At 51.6% G+C, this 20,192-nt stretch overlaps 11 protein-coding genes across 11 annotated transcripts; 5 read left to right on the forward strand and 6 right to left on the reverse strand.

The window, feature by feature from the left end:
* Window positions 1–738: 738 nt before the first annotated feature.
* On the reverse strand, window positions 739–1,929 carry BCR37DRAFT_343015 (kinase-like domain-containing protein; the record flags this gene model as incomplete). The annotated part of the gene is made up of 1 exon (XM_040867469.1): window positions 739–1,929. One exon carries the CDS (start codon window positions 1,927–1,929, stop codon window positions 739–741), a length of 1,191 nt encoding a protein of 396 aa, XP_040727702.1.
* A 1,333-nt stretch (window positions 1,930–3,262) lies between these two features.
* BCR37DRAFT_385317 (uncharacterized protein) lies at window positions 3,263–3,838 on the reverse strand (the record flags this gene model as incomplete). Its single annotated transcript, XM_040870339.1, has 1 exon — window positions 3,263–3,838. The coding sequence occupies one exon, from the start codon at window positions 3,836–3,838 to the stop codon at window positions 3,263–3,265; it is 576 nt and encodes a 191-aa protein (XP_040727703.1).
* Window positions 3,839–4,031: 193 nt separating this feature from the next.
* Window positions 4,032–5,476, forward strand: BCR37DRAFT_376116 (RAI1 like PD-XK nuclease-domain-containing protein). The gene is made up of 3 exons (XM_040868529.1): window positions 4,032–4,142; window positions 4,193–4,642; window positions 4,686–5,476. The coding sequence occupies exons 1-3, from the start codon at window positions 4,079–4,081 to the stop codon at window positions 5,417–5,419; spliced, it is 1,248 nt and encodes a 415-aa protein (XP_040727704.1). The 5' UTR covers window positions 4,032–4,078; the 3' UTR covers window positions 5,420–5,476.
* BCR37DRAFT_376119 (uncharacterized protein) lies at window positions 5,399–5,854 on the reverse strand. Its single transcript, XM_040868530.1, has 2 exons — window positions 5,738–5,854; window positions 5,399–5,680 (listed from the first exon to the last, which is right to left on the reverse strand). Exons 1-2 carry the CDS (start codon window positions 5,777–5,779, stop codon window positions 5,513–5,515), a joined length of 210 nt encoding a protein of 69 aa, XP_040727705.1. The 5' UTR covers window positions 5,780–5,854; the 3' UTR covers window positions 5,399–5,512.
* Window positions 5,855–5,987: 133 nt separating this feature from the next.
* Window positions 5,988–7,468, forward strand: BCR37DRAFT_376121 (uncharacterized protein). Its single transcript, XM_040868531.1, has 2 exons — window positions 5,988–6,094; window positions 6,148–7,468. The coding sequence occupies exon 2, from the start codon at window positions 6,204–6,206 to the stop codon at window positions 7,440–7,442; it is 1,239 nt and encodes a 412-aa protein (XP_040727706.1). The 5' UTR covers window positions 5,988–6,094; window positions 6,148–6,203; the 3' UTR covers window positions 7,443–7,468.
* Window positions 7,469–7,518: 50 nt separating this feature from the next.
* On the forward strand, window positions 7,519–9,735 carry BCR37DRAFT_376123 (transport protein Avl9-domain-containing protein). The gene has a single exon (XM_040868532.1). It carries the CDS (start codon window positions 7,594–7,596, stop codon window positions 9,643–9,645), a length of 2,052 nt encoding a protein of 683 aa, XP_040727707.1. The 5' UTR covers window positions 7,519–7,593; the 3' UTR covers window positions 9,646–9,735.
* BCR37DRAFT_376125 (uncharacterized protein) lies at window positions 9,673–10,687 on the reverse strand. The gene has a single exon (XM_040868533.1). The coding sequence runs from the start codon at window positions 10,427–10,429 to the stop codon at window positions 9,710–9,712; it is 720 nt and encodes a 239-aa protein (XP_040727708.1). The 5' UTR covers window positions 10,430–10,687; the 3' UTR covers window positions 9,673–9,709.
* Window positions 10,258–12,892, forward strand: BCR37DRAFT_127259 (Cullin repeat-like-containing domain protein). Its single transcript, XM_040866042.1, has 2 exons — window positions 10,258–11,102; window positions 11,143–12,892. The coding sequence occupies exons 1-2, from the start codon at window positions 10,742–10,744 to the stop codon at window positions 12,792–12,794; spliced, it is 2,013 nt and encodes a 670-aa protein (XP_040727709.1). The 5' UTR covers window positions 10,258–10,741; the 3' UTR covers window positions 12,795–12,892.
* A 1,217-nt stretch (window positions 12,893–14,109) lies between these two features.
* Window positions 14,110–15,328, reverse strand: BCR37DRAFT_376128 (ribose-phosphate pyrophosphokinase). Its single transcript, XM_040868534.1, has 2 exons — window positions 15,150–15,328; window positions 14,110–15,096 (listed from the first exon to the last, which is right to left on the reverse strand). Exons 1-2 carry the CDS (start codon window positions 15,212–15,214, stop codon window positions 14,208–14,210), a joined length of 954 nt encoding a protein of 317 aa, XP_040727710.1. The 5' UTR covers window positions 15,215–15,328; the 3' UTR covers window positions 14,110–14,207.
* A 93-nt stretch (window positions 15,329–15,421) lies between these two features.
* BCR37DRAFT_390587 (40S ribosomal protein S6) lies at window positions 15,422–16,190 on the reverse strand (the record flags this gene model as incomplete). The annotated part of the gene is made up of 2 exons (XM_040870877.1): window positions 15,422–16,125; window positions 16,160–16,190. 2 exons carry the CDS (start codon window positions 16,188–16,190, stop codon window positions 15,422–15,424), a joined length of 735 nt encoding a protein of 244 aa, XP_040727711.1.
* An 837-nt stretch (window positions 16,191–17,027) lies between these two features.
* On the forward strand, window positions 17,028–19,957 carry BCR37DRAFT_376132 (kinase-like domain-containing protein). Its single transcript, XM_040868535.1, has one exon. The coding sequence runs from the start codon at window positions 17,233–17,235 to the stop codon at window positions 19,828–19,830; it is 2,598 nt and encodes an 865-aa protein (XP_040727712.1). The 5' UTR covers window positions 17,028–17,232; the 3' UTR covers window positions 19,831–19,957.
* Window positions 19,958–20,192: the final 235 nt, after the last annotated feature.

The raw sequence follows: 20,192 nt of genomic DNA on the forward strand, positions 1-20,192 counted from the left end.
AAGAGAGCGACGAGGATGATTCTCGCAGTTCAGCAGCTGAGGAACCTGCAGATGCTTCGTGGCGTGGTTCAGAACCACAGGAAGGTGCTAGCGATGATGAGGATGGCGCAGAGGACAGTGACGAGTCGGAGGACGATGAGCCTGAACCAGCAAATGGCAACAAGCAAGCTCACGCGAATGGTCCCAGGGCACCAAGAGACAGCTCAGTGAACCAATCGAGCCGGCCTGCATCTACGGCGCCGACAGCACAGGAGCCCTCAGGGGAGGTCAAGAAGTCTTCGGGTTCCGTGCTCAAGGGTTCTGGTATGTTTCGACGCTATGAGCTCGTGACTGAACCACGCAATCAACCATGGAAGTCACTGGTGATCCCCATCGAGCCTGAACCTGGCAAGGTACGTGCAACTCGCCAGCACAATCGTCAATCGGCTGAGCCATCTGTTCGTGGAAGTGTAGCCCGATCTCGCGAAGATGAGGATGAGGAGGCGAAAAATGCTACTGAAGCTGGGGCGGCGCTTCCTGGGCCGACGCACAGTTTGCGTGCTGTGTCTGCAGCTGTTGAGGAGGTTTAAGACGGCATCGATTTAGGGAGGTTTAGAAGATTGCATTACTAGGAAGGTAGGACTAGGCGGCATTCATAATGAGAAAGAGTGACACAATTTTACAAAACAAACATGTTCGACTAACAAGGCTCGCTCGAGTAAGATAGGCAAAGATAACAGTAACAATCCCCATGACCTCTCATTTAACGGCAAGCTGCTTCAATGCCGCCTTGTTGAGTTCCTTGAGCCGCGCTTGATCACTTGAAGTCAACCCAATATCACCAGACTTGCAGACGTAAATGTCGCGCACCCACTCTGAATCAAGCACTTGCTGTGCCGTCAAACGTCGTCGTGGCGAAGGCTCCAAGATGGAGTAAATGACATTCCTGCAGCGTGCACGAGCCAGCGCTTCAATAGGCTCATAGCCACCTTCCAACTTGCGACCTTCGAGGTAGCGCGAAAAAAACTCATCTTCATCCTTCTTTGCAACACGCCATAAGTGCCGACCAGTTCGCATTGCCATGTAAATTACACCACATGCCCAAACATCGACACTTGCAGGTGAGAATTCACGCTCTGTGTACTCTTCCGGTGCAATGTACGGCGCTGATCCACATAGTCCCGCAGTCAAATGGGCTTCCTTCTCCCATGCCATGCGGAAACACTCACCATTACCGAAATCGGCGATTTTCAAGTTACCGGACGGTGTGAGGAGCAAGTTTTCAGGCTTGAGATCGCGGTGAGCGACACCCATTTCATGAAGGTAGCTGACACCACGCATGAGCTGCTTGAAGTAACAGTCCGCTTCGTGCATATCAAGCTTGCCTGCTGCCAGAATAAGTGAATAGAGATCACCACCTGCGCAAAACTCCATGACTTCGCAGTAGTCGCCCTTGGCATCTTGTAACAGATCGAGGGTGTGAATGACATTCGGGTGCCGAAGGCTTGATGAAATGCAAAACTCAGAGGTGAGCCGTTTTGTGTACTTTTTGTCATTCTCATTAGGCTTCCGGCGAAATTCCTTGACGGCGTAGAGGGATTCTTTGTGTGGATCGCTTGCGTCTTGCTTGTGGCTGACACGTACAATACCGAACGCACCGCGACCGATGACCTCATGGCAGCGACCATACTTCTCCACCAAGTTTTGTGATTGAGGTCCATCTTTGACTTTGGCCATTTCAGATGCATTCTCCATATGCACTTGATCGATCCAGGAAGTCACAAGGGAGAGTGCCTTATTTTCATCCTCTTCCTGCTTTCGCTCTTCCTCTTCCCGCTTTGCCTTTCCACCCAACAAGTCCTTGAGCATATTCCGCAATTTTTCTTCACGCTTGGCGCGTTTGAGATGATGTGTATGCGTGCCATCTTCTTGGTTGTACTGGAATCGCATATGTGTCCACTTCTCCGTATCAGACATATGTGCGAGCTTCTCCCGTAGGACAGGGTTGGTGGTGGTGCTGTACAAATCTTCCGGTGTGGCTGCACCACTTGTCTCTGAAGCATGACCCGTTTGTCCACCACCAACCGGCGTTCCTGCGCCATTGGCAGAAGTAGGGATGCCTGCTTCTTCCTTGATTTTTGTTGCTTGTAGAGATTCTTTTTTACCGCTTTGTGAAAACATGCGTTGCAATCGGCCCATTGCCTTTTTCGTACTGGATTCTCTGCTTTCTGGAACTGGCCTGACGGCATGTGCAGCTGTTGCAGACTTGTCGCCACCGGTATGAGACGCATTCCCGTTGAGAGTGGTTTGTGGCGTGATGCCTTCTAATGGTGTCGCTGTACCGGAATGCAGGGTTGTTTGATTGAGTGACTCTGTTGGTGACAAGGCCACACCTGCTCCTCCACCGGGCGTCATCATGCCAGTACTCGTAGCCTCTGACTGTTGTGCGTCGTTGCGTGTTGCGCCTCGACTGAAGAATGCGCGCGATGGCTTTTGAAGGCCGTTGTTGGAGGTGGGTTGGGTGAAATAGTCTGCTTGCTGGATGGTCGATGGCGTGGATGGGTGTATGTCGCCTGGAGTGGATGACTCTGGCTCTTCTCGGATGAGTTCGACAGTCATGCTTCTTTGCTGCGTGTTGCTGCTCTGCTTGGCGTGTGTTTAGGGGGAGAGAGACTCCTGATGGCTTTGTCGCTTTAGGAAGCAATGAAAGGCGCCTGCTCTAATGTGCTTTTGCCTTCGAGGAGGATGCTGATTGCTGAATGGATGATGCTGGATGGATGGATGGAGAGATGGAGGAAGGGGAGGGAGCTGGTTGCAGGTGCGGATGACGACGGGAACTCTGTCTTCCTTTGTTGCGAGCAAGTTCTCCCTGTCTCTGGACTGTGCAGGCTACCTCTGCTGCAGGCTGTGTCTCTAGGATGCTGCTGACTGAGCTCACACAAGGAAGCAAGAAGAGGGAAAGGGTCTCTTGCTGGGGTGGCAACTGGCGAGACTACGATGGGATGACTTGGCCCCCGTATAGATGATCAGGACGGACTCTCTTCTGCTCCAGCTGGTGCTATGCTACACTACACAAAGGCCATATGACCTGATCCTCCCTTCTCCATCTCCCTTCATCGCCAGGATACAGCTCGACACAGCAGTCCCCTCTTCGCATCTAAACTTGGTCCAGCCATCGAATCCTCCAGCAACGCACTCTCCCTAACCCTGAAACCGTAGCTGACTCATCCTTCTACTGTATGGCAGTGTATGCCAGGCAGGGTTGCAGCAGGCAGTGAGGCGCTTACTCAAAGATCCAAGCATCACGCTCAAGTTCCCGCCGTGATCGATCAAGCATCACACCGCGCACCATCCCTGCAACAGTCAAATTATCCCAATCTGAATCATCAAACAAATCCTTCCCAGCGTTCCCTTGCCGTGATGCACCGGATCTGTGTGAAGCACGGTATGCTTGTTGCTGTTGTTGCTGGTCATGTCTGTACTGTGACAGCATCCGACGAATCTCCTCACTTTCCCGCATAGCTGTCTCTTCCTCAATGGAGATCCCACCGACAGGCTCAGCTGTTGTACCGGTTGCAGGACTTGCTTGTGGTATTTTCAAGCCATCCCATACTTGTATAGCTTGTTTGAGATTAACCACAAGCGGATCACAACCACCCATCGCATCGCGTGTCTCTGCCATGCCTCCAGAAATGGAGAAGGAGGAGAGCTGAGGTTGTGAGGCGGACAACGCGGAGCGACTTGGTTGACGACGGACACGCGAACGACCAGCAGGAGCGATTGGTGCAATAGCAGGAGCATGGCTGTGCATACTAGCGAGGGACGCGTCTGATGTGTTTGAGAGCGAGCGTTGAGGCATATCGATCGTGTCTTGTTTGACTAGGTTGAAAGGAGCTGTGCTCAGTGGCTTAATCGACAGTTTAATCAGACAGAGAGATAGAGACACGTAGATATACAGCTTGTAGAGGAAGCTTCACTGATGGGACTTCTACAGATGCGAGTTTGTTATGGTCAGTCTCAAATGATGCAAATTAGGCGCATGCATCCAAACTGACCCGTTGCAACCCAAGTATAAACCAGCTGTCTTGCGCATCTCTGTATGCCAGAGGCGAGATTCGAGCTAGGTTCGCTCCAAAGATTCGCAGTTCCATCGCTCTCGAGACGTACTGCTGCTCAGACTTGCTCATAAACTTGTGTGCTGACTTTTGAACAGAACCTGTCGAGCTCACGAGCTTCTCCTATGACCATGAACGGCGGCTTCACCACGATGACCGAAGCTTAGCATACTACCAACCTGCTTCTAATCTCCCAGCAAGTCTGTCAACGGGCTTCGAGCAGCTTGTTTCTAGGGATGAATCAATTGATGAACACATTGATGGTCTGCTGTCTGGCTTGATACACTACGAGCAACGTTGCAGTATAACGCAGGACTCTGTGGGACTTGCAAAAAGTCAACAAGTTGATTTTGTCACTTGGCGCGGCATGCTGACCAAGTTGCTCACGATTGGCTTCTCTAATGATGCCTTTGAAATGAATGCTACAGTCCTGGACGGGACAATCTACATTGAAGAGCACATTACAGATGAGAGTCGATTGGAGAAGAAGAAGCGCGAGGGAGATGCACGGCAGCGTCTTATGAGCTATTGGGGATACAAGTACGAAGGTATGTTCAATCACATTCACAGAAACTACTGACCGACGAACAGCCCTTGCAACGCTTTCCAAGCCATACGATGCATGTTCTCGTGCTGAGATTGAGAGTAGAGACAAGGTCCAGGTCAATACCAATGTACAATATGTGTCAATTGTAAGAACACGACTCGGACAATGTTCCTTGCTACTGGGTGGCGAGGTGGATTGTGTCTACGACTACAAGCCCGTCCCCGATCCAGACTTACAGGCAGCGAGTCCAGATGACATTGAAGGGCTGCGCAAGAAACCACAAACACCATTGAAGCCAGAGTCTATCGTCTCCCACTACGTTGAGCTCAAGACGACCAAAGTGCAACAATCACGAAGAGACAAAGAGTCATTTGAGCGATTCAAACTTCTCAAGTTTTGGGCACAAAGCTTCCTTTTGGGTGTACCACGCATCATCGTCGGGTATCGCGACGATGAAGGCTATCTACAGCAAGAGGAAGAGCTCGAAACACTCAAGATACCGGGTATGGTACGGCAAGGTACCAATGCATGGGATGGCAATGTCTGCATCAATTTAGCAGCTGCACTGCTTGCCTTTATCAAGGAAAATTTGAGTGGTCATGCAGAGGGACTTTGGCGGATCAAGTATGCGGGTAGATCACAACCACAACGTGGTGCTGCTCCTACACTTGGCTTTGTTGAGGTTGTGCAAGTGAGCTCCACTGGCCATGGCTCAATCTTGACGCCGGAGTTCCTGGCGCATCGCAAGTCAGCGACACTGGGTAGCAACGGAATATAGCACGGCTCCAAACAAAAGTCGTTTGTATGAAAATGATGAGGATCTTTTGTACATGGGCATGAGAGATTCGTTGGTTGTTTTGCTTGTGCAAATCTAGTGCTTCTCGCCTTCTTCGCCATGTCCATGACCGTGTCCATGTCCCTCCCACGGATGCCTCCAACCAAGCAACACAGGACCATCTTGCTTTGCGCGATACAGCATCCAGAACCACATGCTCGCGCCGAGAATGGTTGCTGAGTACCTGTAGAATCGACCGGGCGGCTGAAAGTAAAGGTCAGCTGAACAAGGCTCAAGGTTTTCTCTCAATAGCTTGCTTACGTGGAAGTGGAATTCACCTGGCGTTGAGCGTGGACCTGCCATCCCTTCTGTGTTGCTCCTTGTCGCTGGGGTCTGAGCACTGAGTCTTGTTAGTCTGCTCTGTATCTTGGTCTGATTCGTCGATTGCGCCGTCCACTTGGCAACTGCACAAAAAGTCGCGCGAACAGCAAGCAGAGGAACCAGACACACACAGAGGCAATGGTAGGGACAGGATGGTTGCTACAGAGTCAGAGGGGCTAATAGTCTTCTAGTTGGATCTCAACAGCTTCCTGGAGGACAAGGGAGGCAACCCAGAACTCATTCGCGAGTCTCAGCGACGTCGACATGCGCCTGAAGAAGCCGTTGACGAAGTCATTGGTAGGCGCCCCTCCTCTCCTTACCTAGAGACCGCAAAGCTGACATACACCTAGCTCTGCAGAAGGAATGGCTGGCTGTACGATTTGAGCTCGACCGGCTCAACGAAGATATGAACAAGAACCAAAAGGAAATCGGCCTCAAGATGCGTGCAAAGGAAGATGCAAGCGCGTTACTCACCAAGAAGCAAGAGTTCGAAGTGCGTAAGGCGCAGCTGATTGCAGATGAAGCTGCACGGGATAAAGCACTCAGGCGTAAAGCCGTCACTATTGGCAATTTGGTCCACGACAGTGTGCCGATCAGCAATGATGAGGAGAACAATGAGATTGTGCGTACCTATGCACCGCAAGACTCCCACATTGAGGTAGAAACGCAGGCGGGCGAGGACAAGGTGACCAAGTCCATTGATATCACGGTGGAGAAGAAGACCTGCCTGTCGCATCACGAAGTCCTTGTGCGTATTGATGGCTACGATCCAGAACGTGGCGTCAAGGTTGTGGGACACAGAGGATATTTCCTGCGTCAGTATGGCGTCTTCCTCAACCAGGCACTCATCAACTACGGTCTACACTTCTTGTCTGACCGTGGCTACATTGCACTACAAACACCTCAGATGATGAACAAGGATGTCATGGCCAAGACTGCTCAGCTCGAGCAGTTCGATGAGGAGTTGTATAAAGTGGTTGATGGCGACGATGAAAAATATCTGATTGCCACGTCTGAGCAGCCCATCTCTGCATTTCACTCTAACGAATGGATGGACACCACGAGCGCACTACCCATCAAATACGCTGGCTTCTCGTCTTGCTACCGCCGCGAAGCAGGCTCTCATGGAAAAGACGCTTGGGGCATCTTCCGTGTCCACACGTTTGAAAAGATTGAACAATTCGTGCTGACGGCACCCGACAAGTCCTGGGAGATGTTCGATGAGATGATTGGACACAGTGAGGCCTTTTACCAATCTCTCAAGCTGCCGTATCGCGTGGTTGCTATCGTCTCTGGTGCACTCAACAATGCCGCAGCGAAAAAGTATGATCTCGAAGCATGGTTCCCCTTCCAGGGCGAGTACAAGGAGCTTGTGTCTTGCTCAAATTGTACCGACTACCAGTCTCGCCGATTGGAAATCCGATTCGGTGCAAAGAAGCAAGGTGAGCGAGAGAAGAAGTACGTGCACTGTCTCAACTCAACGCTGTGCGCTACAGAGCGTGCATTGTGCTGCATCCTTGAGAATTACCAAACACCAGACGGCGTGATTGTGCCAGAAGTGCTGCGGCCGTACATGGGAGGCAAGACATTCCTTCCCTACACGAAACCGTTGCCAAAGAACTCGACAAGCACAAAGTGGAAGTAGCCTGTTTCCCATAGCATAAATGTGACTGTTCCGTCCAGCTCGACTATGTCGCCTGCCACTTGCACCGAGTCAACCTCTCTCGGGCGGCGCTTCATCGGTACGACATCTTGGCCGGCATGTCATTCGCATTCGCGTAGCAAGCTTAGTCTCTATGGCAGCATCGCCTATTCTCAACGTCCTCGTTGTGGACTTCCACCATGCCCGCGGGCCCGAAATCGAGTACTGCTTCCCACAAGTCGAGGACGCCGATCGGCCCAAGTCTTGGGATATCCTCAGCTTCCAGGCTTTGCCAGATGGCTCGCATCTGCATGATGAGGATTACTCCTACTTCACTGTCATCACGGGTGATGCGGATATACCAACAGCATTTGGCATCTCCTGTAACCGTCAACTCAAATCAGACACACTCCTTCGTAAGAAGGAAGATGTCACGCGCAGTACAATACAAAAGGCGATTGTTGTATTGACATCGACGCCGCACGTCTTTTCACACATCAAGGACAAGCTGGGCGCAGTGACTCGGGCATTCTTCGCTCAGCGCGACTTTGACGATTGCGAGATTTTGCGCGGCTTTTACGATTCCCTTGTCGCGCGGCTGAAAGCGGGTCATGCAGATGAAGATGCATTGTACACTGGTATGCCTGTCCGACAGCTCATTCATGATTTCAAATGGAAAGTGCTCGTCATGCTCAAAGCGCTCCTGCTTGAACGACGCATCTTATACTTTGGCACCAATATCGAGCAGCTTTGTACAGTGCAATACTCCGTGTTATCGCTCGTCCCTGGTTTACTCGAAAACCTCAAATACTGCGGAGATCCAAGCTTGTCGGAGCCTGAAGATGGCACACGACAGCGCAAGCACGAAACAGTGCGTTCAAGTGATCGTAAGAGTATGTTGCGATACATGGGCATGCCACTACAGCCTTTCAGCAAAGGCGCTTTCTTCGGGCCCTATACGCCTTTACAACAAGTGGACTTGCTTGAAGATCCCGACACGCGCTCCTATATGATTGGATCATCCAACAGCCTCTTTCTGCATGCGAAAGAGCGGCATTGCGACGTCCTCATCAATGTAGATACGAAGACAATTGAGTTACTGGACCCGACACTACGCCCTGCGCTCGCCTTGTCTGGTGCCGATCGAAAATGGGCAGATGCAGTGGTACAGCTTGTTGAGGAGGCGTGGGACCCGAGCTTCCCAGACATGCCTTCTACGCGCACCTTTTCAGGGAGTGAGGAAGATATTCGGAACTTGTTTGAACGATACATCTTTGCCCTCTGTGCAGTTGACAAGTACAACACTTATACACAACGTCGCAATAAACCGAACGATGGAGCACGATCGCCTAGTCCTGAAGCATTGCTGGATATTGAGCATGAAATTCAGCTCAAGGATTATGGGACCCTCTTTCTCGAGCACTGGCGCAAGACGGAAAATTATCGCTTATGGTCAACGGCTTGCGATGACGAATGCTTCGATATTGCTGAACCAAGGCATCCTGTACTTGAACGCGACTTGACATTGGCGGATGTGCAGCAACGCCTTGTGACTGCCGTAGGAGAGCTCAAGTTGGACGAGCGTACAGCACAGACGCGACAGGCCATCAAATCAACTCTGGCGCATGGCAGTGTCAAAGTTGGCAAGTTTTGGCAAGAAAATATGGAAGCGTTGCAACGCAGAACTGCAGCAACGGCTTCAGCTCCACCCGAGTTGAAAGAGGGCTCCCTGACTGAGAAGGCAGCAGACAATGCACCCCCGCCGTTGTTGCAAATGCCAACACAGGAAATTCAAGTTGCAAAAACATACTTGAGTGGCTTCAAGTCTCGCTGGCAACGTGCCTTTACGGGTACTTCAGCAAACAGTACGACTGTTGAAGGTTCATCGACGACGACAGCGCCACAAGTCAGTAAACAGAGTTTGGACCTACCTCCAACACCAGACATGATCGATTCGTTGCCCGCTGGTCGGGTTGGCGGTATGCGCGGGTCGATGCCGGTTCAAGTGGACATGTCGCTTTTGGTTGCTGATACTAATCAGCGGCCTAGCTCGTCCCCTGCCGTTGTCTCACATGCTCCTGCAGCATCTTGTGTCAAGATGGAAGGAGCACGTCCTGACGAGCCAGCGACTGAGGCTGCGCAAACGGTCAAGGATGCGCCGACGTCCATCGCAGGACTGGAACAGCTTAGAGAAGGACAAAACTAAAGGGGCAGAAGTCATTGTAGCGTAGAAAAATTGTGCTATCGCTATGCTTAATCATTAGAACTCCCTAGTCTTCATCATCATCGTCAGAAGCATCCTCTTGCACCGTTGACTTGGACTTGAGTCGACGACTCGTACGTCGAGCGCGTGTTTCTGCCTTGCCGCTCTCCTCGCGCGCCGTTGAGCCTTGCTCTTGTTCAGGCAGGGTCCTTGTCGTCGCCTCGTTGCCCTCACGTTCTTGAAGGGCTTGTTGCATCTTCATCATTTCAACCTCCAACCGCCGAACCTCTTCTTCCTTTTTGAGAAGTCGCTGTTCGAGCTGATACCGACTAGAAGCAGCTGATTCGTCCTCTCCAATGACCACGTCCAGAATACGGTCATACCAATGATGAGGCGCTGGAATGGCACGCAAGTCTTGGACAGCGTGGCGTGCTTCAACTGGGCTTGTCGATTGCTGAGCAGCAGTCAAGGAAGATCTAGGCGTTTGTTTGATACCTGAGAGATGGGGAGGCGTGGGGACCGTACCCTGGAGGGAGGGAGGGGTCGCCAATGCTGGAGCAATGCCAATTGGCTGCTGTGTCTTCCCTTGCTTCCCTTGAGCACTTTGAGGAGGAGATCCTGTAGCCTTTTTTGGCTGAACCTGACTCTTGGACGGTGTGGTCGCCTCTGACTTGGGTGACTCGCTGCCAGAATAGCGATCGATGAGTGACTTGGTCGAGTAGAAATCAGTGCGTGTCTTGAAGGCCTCAATCTTTTCATGCTGCAAAGAGCGTTGTTCAACAAGCATGGCCTCGTAACTCGCAATTCGGCGATTGTAGAAAGCGGAAAGGACGTAGCGCAAGCCTACAATGATGAAGGGGCCTACGACGGTAGGTGCAGACTCTCCTAGCCAGCGCAAGTCCTTGGGCGTGCGCCGCGCAATAAACAGAAACCAGCCGGCAAGATAAATGGTGTAGAACAGGATGAGATAGAGTGTCAACGCACCCTTGTAGCGTCTGTGAGTCGCCCTGAGGGATGCAAGGGTTGTTTCATGCGCTGTGATTTTGGATGCGATTGATGCTAGCTCCTTTTCCAGTGTCTTTGCATCGTTCTCCTTTTGATGATCAGCTATTTCCTATACCAGGCTTCTGCCTACCTTCCTGAACCACTTGAGCATACTGCCCTGCGCGCCAATGGATGGTCTGGTCGTGTGGTTGCTTGGTTTCTCTTCTTTTGCGTCATGTTCCAGCAAAACACAAAAAGAGACCGCAGCAGACCATCACATCAAGGCATGGCCGCGTTCGCTGTCGACGAGGACCGCGCAGAGCTAGAGGTCCTGAATGCCAACCTGCGCAAGACAAATGAGAACTCAGCAAAAATCACTGCTGTTCTGTCCGGCTTGGACGAGAGGCTTGGCCGGCTTGAGGGGACCATGAAGCCAATACACCGCACAACGAAGCGCTTATGGCAGGTACAAAGCAGTATGTATCCTCCACATCAGTCTGTGATACTAACAAGCAGACGTGGCGGCGACAATTGCAGCGATCGAAAAGACCAAGACATATTGGAACATTCCCTTTGAAGAGGAATCAACCATCCGTGCAGGTCCATCCACCAACCTGCAACGCTTCTTGACTTCTGTGCGGAATCTTGATCAGGGGATGGTGACGCTACAGTCGGCTGATCTGTCTTCATCCCAGCGCATCGTCAACAAGACACACGAGCTGCTCAAGTCTGCGACAGAACAGCTCAGAGACTACTGGCAGGCTGTTCTGAACAGCGGATCTGTCCCTATCGCCCCACTGACTTATGTTTTGAAGGGCCAAGCGCCTCCAGCCTTTTCATCCGAACAAGCTGAGCAGATGCGCGATATGGCAAAAGTCGCTGCAGAGTCGAGAGGTCTTGCCTCTGTTCAAACCCAACAAACACAGTCCTTCATCGAGATTCGCTCTGACTATATCCAGCGTAGTCTGGAGACCTTCCCGCTTGCCTCGCAGCGAAGTCTCGAACTACGTACCGCTGCGCTGTATGATCGTGAATTTAACGGTATCGGCCACTACACAGAGGCGATACTCCAGATGACTCGTCAAGACCGCGAGCTGTGCTTGACCGTATTTGGCGAACAGACTGGACTGGATGTGTATGAGCGTACGGTGGCTCCTGCCTTTTCAGATTACTGCAGGACGTGTAAAGGTATCACTGCGCATGTCAAAGTACATCTCGGACCAGATTGTTATCTTGGCTTTGAAGCGCTTGGACATCTCAAACGTCTGAATGCGACTGTAGTGGATATTGAGACGCCGGAGATTGCACGTGATTTGCATGCGACCGTCACGTCCATTGCAACCGTCTCTGCCGGTGCATTCCATGAGATGGCAGAGGACATGAAACGCAAAATGGGTGCCGTCTTGGCATTGCCAATAGATGGTGGCGTACTCGATCACACAAAAGAGCTCTGCAGTCGATTACGCAAGTGCTGCGAGTATCCAGAGATTGTCGCAGACTTACTCAGTGCACTCGGTGAAGGCGGCTGGCGGCGACCTGTCACGGGGCCAGTCAAGCTACCGCATACCGAGACACCAGCTGCTGGATTACTGCTTGACAATTTTGCCTGTGAGTGCATCGATGCCAATCTGCAGATTCTTGAGGCAAAGGCACGCAACTTGTTGAAGCGACCGAATCAAATGGCCATTTTTATGCTCAACAATGTGGCCTATGTGTCGTCTACCATCAAGCGGAGTGAAATGCACCGATACATTGGAAAACGCACGCTGGCTAAACTGGATGAAACGCACAAGCGGATCTTCAAGGTATACCGGGAGGCATGTGACTTGCCTGCTCGACAGCTCATGGATACCACTACGATGCTCCGTCCTGCGGACAACAAGTCAAAGGGAAGCAGTATGACGTCGAAGGACAGGGAAGCGGTGAAGGAACGATTTCGTCTGTTCAATGCTGAGTTTGAGGAGCTGATTCGAAGTAGCAAGAGCTTTACGGTGCAGGATGCTGACTTGAAGCAGCAGCTGACGGGCGAAATTCGGGCTGTGATTGTGCCGCTGTATGTGCGGTTTTATGACAAGTATGTTGCGATGGACTTTGCCAAGAACAAGGACAAGTACATCAAGTACGACAAGAGCAGCATCGAGAAGGTGATCTGGGATGCCCTTGCGTAGGCCCGCTGCTGTGCTTCCATGTAGATTTGTGCTCCTTCTGCCTGGTTCCGGTGCTCACTCAGGGGCAGGCAAACACAACACCACACTGCACACCATCTACTGCTCCATACGGGCTGCCGTCCATGTGCGCCCTTCACACTCGCTAGGAGGATCAGTTCAGTGCCTGCAGGACATCCGCAGTCCGGTGTCCTTGGAATGGCGCAAGATCCATCGTGGGCCTTCTCAAGCACAGCGACGTTGGTGGAGCCCTACATCTCCAGCAGCCCCTTCCGACTCTCCTCCATCGACTCCACCAAACACAACAATCCACGCGACCGATGGCTCAAGCGCTTCACCCATCTACCCTCACCCAGCGCCACGGAAGACTGTCGGTCCGTTATTGATGAGCCAGACTTGTTCCCTCCTGGCTGCCTATCTGTCATTGCCGCAAGTGCTACACTCGATAGCGCAGCAGGGCTCATGACGCATCTTCTCAAGGTGAGGAATGGAAATAGCTATGAGGCGACATATGGGCTACTCTATCGTGCTACACTGCCAACAGAAACCATTGCACTCGGCATCCTCATTCTGGCAAAACTCTCGCCAGAATTGTATCATCAATATGCACAAGAACCCCTCTTCACAGTGGGTAGAGAGCGTCCTGAAGTCATTAACCTTGTGTGTCTTGTGCTTGCTCAAAAGATCCTACACGATGCTCCCTACACAACGGCTACTTGGTCTGACATTGTTGCTGAAAAGTCACTCTCTCGATCCGACATCAATCTCATGGAACGCCTTATTCTGCGAAACCTCGACTATCAATTCAAGGAACTCATCACGCCGCGCAATCTCGCTGCAGTGGTCTCGGTGATTCGTGCAGGGCGGGGCAGTAATTTATCATGGCAAGATGTCAAGATTGCCATTCTGAGGTCGTCACAGCGCGGGAAAACGTCACAAGAAGCATCACCTGCCATGACACAAGGTGGTGTTCGTCCACGTCTTGAGAAATCTGGTAGGCGTGCGTTGTGGCGGCAGCAAGAGGATGGTATACCCGTGCAGGCCATGTTGGCCTTATCATCGCATCGTGGTCCGCCTGCGCGATCGAGGCGTGTTCCTGATTTATACCCGGATGACTCGCCATTGCTTGGGCATGACGGAGAAGGCACGGATGAGGAAGACTGGCCACTTGCATCACCTACTCAGACATGGGTCATGGATCGAATGGCACATACGTATCCTGTGTCGTCAGTGTAGCGCAGGACGCACATCTGCATTCATTTCTTTTTTTCATGACCTTGAACAAAGGTCTCATCCAAGCATCAGCAAGAAGCAAGATCCCGTCTAGACGTTGAACGTAGATAGCATTTCTATAACATTCTTTCTTTGCCCTTCTCTACACTGCTTGAGGCAGCCTTGAGGAGGAACGCGTAGAGGTCACGCAGGAATGGCAGAAAACAAGACACTGACACTCTCGCCATGATGAATACGTCTGATGCATTCAGCAAGAACGGCGCTGACATCAATAATGTCGAGTTTGGACGATTGCTCCACCTTGTTGCTTTGTGGGAGGGTATTGGTGACGACGACTTTTTCCAATTTTGAGGCATTGATGCGGTCCATGGCGTTACCGGAGAGAATACCATGCGTGACAATGGCATAGACTTGCAAAGCGCCATTCTCCAGTAGTGTCGTTGCAGCCAAACATAAAGTCCCACACGTATCCGCCATATCATCCACCAAGACACACACCTTGCCGCGCACATCACCGACCAGGACCATACGCGACACTTCATTTGCCTTTTTCCGTTCCTTGTGAATGAGGGCAAAGTCCAAGTCCAACCGATCCGCGATTGCTGTTGCTCGTTTCGCACCACCAGCATCAGGGGAAACAATGATACAGTTCCGATAATCCAACTTGTCTCTAATATATTTCAACATGGATGGCTCAGCAAACAAGTTATCCACAGGGATATTGAAGAATCCTTGAATCTGGGAGGCATGCAAGTCCATCGTAATGATATGGTTACAACCAGCCGTTTGAAGCATATTCGCAACAAGTTTCGCTGTGATGGGAGCACGAGATTTGTCCTTCTTATCTTGTCGCGCATAGGGAAAGCTTGGGATGACGGCCGTGATGCGACGCGCAGAAGCTGTTTTGCAGGCGTTGATCATGATGAGGAGTTCCATGAGGTGGTCGTTGATACTTGCACAACCTGTTTGGATAATGAAGACATCTTCATCCCGCACAGACTCGCCGATGGTGATGGCGGTCTCTTGATTTGAGTACTTGAGTACAACAACCTTACCCAACTCGATGCCGATCCTGATGTGTTGTTTTAGCATTTCATCCCTTGCTAGTGTGGTGGGGGGCCTTACCGTTCCGCGACTTTCTGGGCGAGCTCTGGATGGCTGTTGCCTGCAAAGATCTTGATGGAGTTCATGCTTGCGATGAGGCCTTGGCTGGGGGCCCGCTGGACAGCAGTGGCAGAGACAAAGTAGATAGACGTGGTCGCTGTCGTCGCCAGGAAAAAAGTCGCAAACTCACGACACGAACACGCAGTCTGGATACAAGCAAGAGATGGTCAAAGGGTAATGAGCTTTTAGTATGAGAGATGCAGTGGTAGTGGACGCGAACGAGAGACAGGCATCTAAGCCTTGGCCTCAGTCGTACGACGCTTGCGCTCAAGAACACGAGTCTTCTCCTCACCGACACGCTTGGCCAAGAGGGCAGCGTACTCAGCTGCCTTCTCCTTCTGCTCTTCCGCCTGCCGACGCTTGATGGCCATTCGGTGACGCTTGTGCTGAAGACGTTGAGGTGTCACAAGACGCTGAATCTTGGGCGCCTTGGTGTATGTCTTCTTGCCCTCCTTTGTAATCTCACGCCTGATCACAAACTTGCGCACATCATCCTCCTTCGACAAGTTGAAGAAGGCACGGATCTTGGTGGCACGCTTAGGACCGAGACGCTTGGGTTGAGAAACGTCGGTGAGGCCTGGGATATCGGCGTCACCTTGCTTGACAACAGCCAAGGCAAGGACTGAGAGGTCATTGCCTGTGATACAACCACGCACAGACTTTCGCTTACGCTCACCCGTACGACGAGGACGGTAGCATGAGTGTCCCTTGGAGAGCAAGAGACGAACACGGGTAGGGTGAAGGACACCTTGCTTCATGGGGAAACCTTGCTTGTCGTTTCCACCGGTAATCTTGAAGACGTAGCCCTTGAACTCATCACCGACAGAGTCTCCGGGGACTTCCTGGCCCATGCGCTTGTCCATGAAGACACGAACCTTGCGCTCGTCATCGATATCGATGAGCTTGTTGGTGCCGTTTGCTGGGTATGAGATGTTCACTGGATGCGTGTTAGCTTGGGTGTATCATCTTACATCTCGTCTTTTTTGTGTCCACTTCTGACATTCTCCCTTGCTTGACTTGTTTCTTTAAGACACGAGTTAAAGCAATCCCTGATGAACAGGTCATTGGGGGTATTGTGGTCTGTTCCGCTAAGAAGAGCGCTTGCATCAAAAAGAGAAGCGCTCGACCCAGGGGAATGCTCTCTGGAACCTCGGCCGTGCCTGTCTCTGCTGGTGCCTTCTTGCCAGTTGAGCCAAAAGGAAGAAGAGATACCAGCGAGACAGTCGAAACACAGGACGCGAGGGTGACCAGGCAAGAATGAGTAGAAAATGTCTTCTGTTTTGGCACACTCCGATTTCTGCCGTCCGTTCATGCTGCTCAATAAGAGTGGAGCAATGAGGAGGATGTGCAGAGGGAGGTAAAGAGAGGAGATGGCATTTGCAGGTACTCACACTTCATGGCTGGATGCTGGTACTGAGGGAGTTTTGTCCTGTGTGTCTCTTGTCTCTTTGTCCTCGCTGCTGCTTCAATTTTGTGTTGTTTGCGGGAAACAGTCACAGCAATCTTCATCTACATGATCATACTGTACTACTGTAATACTGTAGTATGGCCTGGCAAGGCTCATGTCCTCTCTGCAAGCTGCTGCCAATGCTCATCGTGCCTTGACTGTGTCGATAGGCACACCAGTAACAAGACCTCATACTGTCGCATGTCAGGCACAAGATTGGACAGACCTACTCAAGTCCTACGGTAGCTGCTGCCCCGACATGACCTGGCCGTATCGTAGTCTGTAGACATATTGCTCTCTCGATAGATCCATACACAGCCCTCCTATAAACATGCCCGGCCCTTCCCCGGACTCTTGCTCCCTGTTGTGCCTGACACCCAAACCAAACACAAGGAAACCAGACAGACATAGACTCCCCGTTGCAAGACCAGGGACCCCCAGATCCTGCTGTCTGGCTCGTCGCCTGCCTGGGTGCGCAGGCTCACGCGACGATAGCTTCGCGAAGAGAAGGCCAACACTCCCTGCCCTTATCAACCCGCACTCACGCTCGCTTGATTGTCCATCTTCATCCATATAAAGGAAGAGAACGCGACCACCATGTCTGCAGTCGGCTTGGATTACGCGTCCGTCGCGCCTGCTCTCATGCGTCCCTCGTCTCTATCAACGCCTAATTCTCGAGGCAGCACAGGTACAACGACTTCTAGCAGCATGCGACCATCCAGTGTCTCTGCACAAACATCAACCAGCGTCACCACCTCACACAGTCTTCAAAGTAACAGTAACAATACAACCGCTAGCAGTATTGATTCTGCGCCAAAAGATGCACAAGGCGTGCTACCACTGACTGCACTGCTAAGACGACCAGACCTACAACGCCAATCCACCTCCCCGGTCCCACCACGCTCACCCGAACGTCATCATCGTCGCGCCCTTTCTGCACCACGCGCGACGAAGGTCAAGGAAACACTGGATGCGCGCGTCACGAAGCGCGAAGATGGTCAACGCATGCTGAACCAATATGTCTTGCAAAAAGAAATTGGTAGAGGTGCGTATGGAACAGTCTTGCAAGCGGTTGATTCCACCACCGGCAAAGAGTATGCTATTAAGGAATTCTCAAAAGCACGGCTGAGGAAACGCAATCATTCTGCCATTTTGAGACGGCCGAGAGGCGCTCTGGGTGGTCCGTACGGTGCGCAAGGGCCGAGTGGTGGTGGTGGTCGTGGTGGACGTCCTTCATTACTCAGTCGACGCAGTGCGACAGACATACACAAGGACGAGGAAGCTGGCAACCCGCTCTTTTTGATTCGTTCAGAGCTTGCCATCATGAAGAAGCTCGATCACGAAAATGTCATTGATTTGCTCGAAGTGCTGGATGACCCCGAAGGCGATGCGCTGTACATGGTCCTTGAACTCTGTAAAAAAGGCGTCATCATGCAGATTGGTTTTGGGGCGAATGCGGAAGCCTTTTCTGATGAAGAGTGTCGGCACTACTTTCGAGACTTGATTCTCGGTATCGAATACCTACACGCACAAGGCATTGCGCATCGAGATATCAAACCCGACAACTTGCTGCTCTCTTCAGATTCTGTCCTGAAAATTGCAGACTTTGGCGTGAGTGAGCTCTTTCAGCTGGATGATGATCAAAAGGTCGCACAATCTGGGTCACCAGCCTTCATGTCACCTGAATTGTGTCACGGCGCACGCAACACCTCTTACCTCAAAGCTTCTGATATCTGGAGTATGGGCGTCACCCTCTTTTGCTGGAAATTCGGAACGTTGCCCTTTGGCGAGACGAATCTCATTGAGCTGTGTGCGGATATCATGAATCGACCTCCTATCCTGCTTGACCCAGAATTCCCGGGAAACAAGCGCCATATATGCGACGACAACTTGCTCGATTTATTTGACAAAATCCTTGCTAAAGATCCCGAACAGCGAATCACGATGGACGCCCTGCGCGAACACCCCTGGGTGACGTGCGATGGTGAAGATGAACTACTATCTGCTGAGGAGAATACTGCCCAAATGATTCAAGAAATCACTGAAGATGACTTGCGTGAAGCCATCAAGGGTATTCGTGGTGCAGTCACCGTGGTCAAGGCTGTCTTTAAGCTCAAACAAATGCGAGAGGCGAAATCGAGGGAAGGATCACCTGAACGACAACGTCGCGAGAGTGCCGCTGCGCAGGATCGTGAGGATGCTGAAAAGCAAGCAACGGCGGATGATCTTGCTCAAAGCCTTGAACGGACAAGACTTGCAGAAGAAGAACACTCGAAGCGCAAAGCAGCGGTGGAAGAGCGTGGAAGGACAGGTTTACAAGCGGCAAGCGAGACCAACTTGCCACAATCAAGTGGCTCTGGTGACGCAGCGGCAAAGACGACGTATCCTCGGGAATTGCCTCGCCCAACCATTGTCAAGCGCTCCCGCAGTATGGATGCCGCTTCGGCGCGTCTCAATGGTACGGAAGATCGAATCCTATGGAATGCCATGTTGGGTATTGAGCCTGGTCGTGAGCAACATCATGGTGTCTCTGAGACTGATGGCTTTGATGCGCATATTGCCGACTTGACTAAAATCCAGCGCGCTTGTGTCACTACCATGCCGAGTGCCTCTGACGCGACAGACAAAGAGAAGGCAAAATCCAATGGTCTGGCCAGATCACGAACGCAATTAACAAAGCAACGCGGTAAAGGTCCATCGAACAACGAGACTGGTGGACGGGCGCAGCGCGCAGATTCTTTGCAAGGTGGTAGTGCCAAGGAGAATCAACTCTGGCAACGTGCAGGGGACGCGCATCGTGGCACGCCTGATTTGGGAGCGATTGCTGAAAAGGCGAGTGCTGCACAGCAAGACCGACCACGACATCAATCCTTGGCTGCACCATCCGGTCAAGCGGCTGCCAGGTTCAAGGCTGCTATGGGCAATACAGGATCCCTTGGCTCACTAGCAGCTCCGTTGGCTCAGCAATCTGTAAATCAAGCAGTACATACTGTGCCGCCGATTCTCAACGTCGGCGGTGGACTCGACTACAAGGCCATGTCGGCTGATCAACCTGCAGCCTCCATGACCATTATTGCTGAATCGCCCAGCACAGAACGCACAAACATCAGTCTGCAAGGCGAATTACGAGAAGCATATGAAGCGAATTTAGCAAAACAGCAGCTCAAACTGGCGGAACAAGACGAGTCACGTTGATATGGCAATCGTGGGAAGAGCAAGATTGATATTACACGCTTATTTTTTTTGAGGTGCAAGCGAAATGTGAAAAGAAGAAGATACAGTTTTGTACTTGTAGTAGTAGCATGCAGGAAATTTGAAACCCCTCTTTGAAGCGATAAACCCAATCTTTCAGGCATCACCAGCCTGTTCCCCAGTTTCTCCATTTTCTGCAGAGGCAGCAGCTGCGGCCGCGGCTGCTGCGGCGACGGCTTTCTTACCTCGTGGTGCACGTTTCGCTCTTGGCTTTTTAGGCTTACTAGAGGCAGTTGTTTCTTCTGCCACAGCGACAGGTTCTTCCGTTGCTATGGAAGGCAGTGGAATGATTTCAGTAGCTGGTT

This window comes from Protomyces lactucae-debilis, assembly GCF_002105105.1.
Source record: "Protomyces lactucae-debilis strain 12-1054 chromosome Unknown BCR37scaffold_2, whole genome shotgun sequence".
Taxonomy (NCBI): domain Eukaryota; kingdom Fungi; phylum Ascomycota; class Taphrinomycetes; order Taphrinales; family Protomycetaceae; genus Protomyces; species Protomyces lactucae-debilis.

Coding starts and splice junctions, on each gene's coding strand:
- BCR37DRAFT_376128 (XM_040868534.1), bottom strand. CDS start 15,214: ATGAACTCCATCAAGATCTTTGCAGGCAACAGCCATCCAGAGCTCGCC. Junction 15,097..15,149: donor GCCCAGAAAGTCGCGGAACG/GTAAGGCCCCCC, acceptor ACAACACATCAG/GATCGGCATCGAGTTGGGTA.
- BCR37DRAFT_376121 (XM_040868531.1), top strand. CDS start 6,204: ATGAACAAGAACCAAAAGGAAATCGGCCTCAAGATGCGTGCAAAGGAA.
- BCR37DRAFT_376123 (XM_040868532.1), top strand. CDS start 7,594: ATGGCAGCATCGCCTATTCTCAACGTCCTCGTTGTGGACTTCCACCAT.
- BCR37DRAFT_376132 (XM_040868535.1), top strand. CDS start 17,233: ATGTCTGCAGTCGGCTTGGATTACGCGTCCGTCGCGCCTGCTCTCATG.
- BCR37DRAFT_376119 (XM_040868530.1), bottom strand. CDS start 5,779: ATGGCAGGTCCACGCTCAACGCCAGGTGAATTCCACTTCCAC. Junction 5,681..5,737: donor CAGGTGAATTCCACTTCCAC/GTAAGCAAGCTA, acceptor CTTTACTTTCAG/CCGCCCGGTCGATTCTACAG.
- BCR37DRAFT_127259 (XM_040866042.1), top strand. CDS start 10,742: ATGATCAGCTATTTCCTATACCAGGCTTCTGCCTACCTTCCTGAACCA. Junction 11,103..11,142: donor CTTATGGCAGGTACAAAGCA/GTATGTATCCTC, acceptor ACTAACAAGCAG/ACGTGGCGGCGACAATTGCA.
- BCR37DRAFT_376125 (XM_040868533.1), bottom strand. CDS start 10,429: ATGCTTGTTGAACAACGCTCTTTGCAGCATGAAAAGATTGAGGCCTTC.
- BCR37DRAFT_376116 (XM_040868529.1), top strand. CDS start 4,079: ATGCCAGAGGCGAGATTCGAGCTAGGTTCGCTCCAAAGATTCGCAGTT. Junction 4,143..4,192: donor AGTTCCATCGCTCTCGAGAC/GTACTGCTGCTC, acceptor ACTTTTGAACAG/AACCTGTCGAGCTCACGAGC. Junction 4,643..4,685: donor TTGGGGATACAAGTACGAAG/GTATGTTCAATC, acceptor ACCGACGAACAG/CCCTTGCAACGCTTTCCAAG.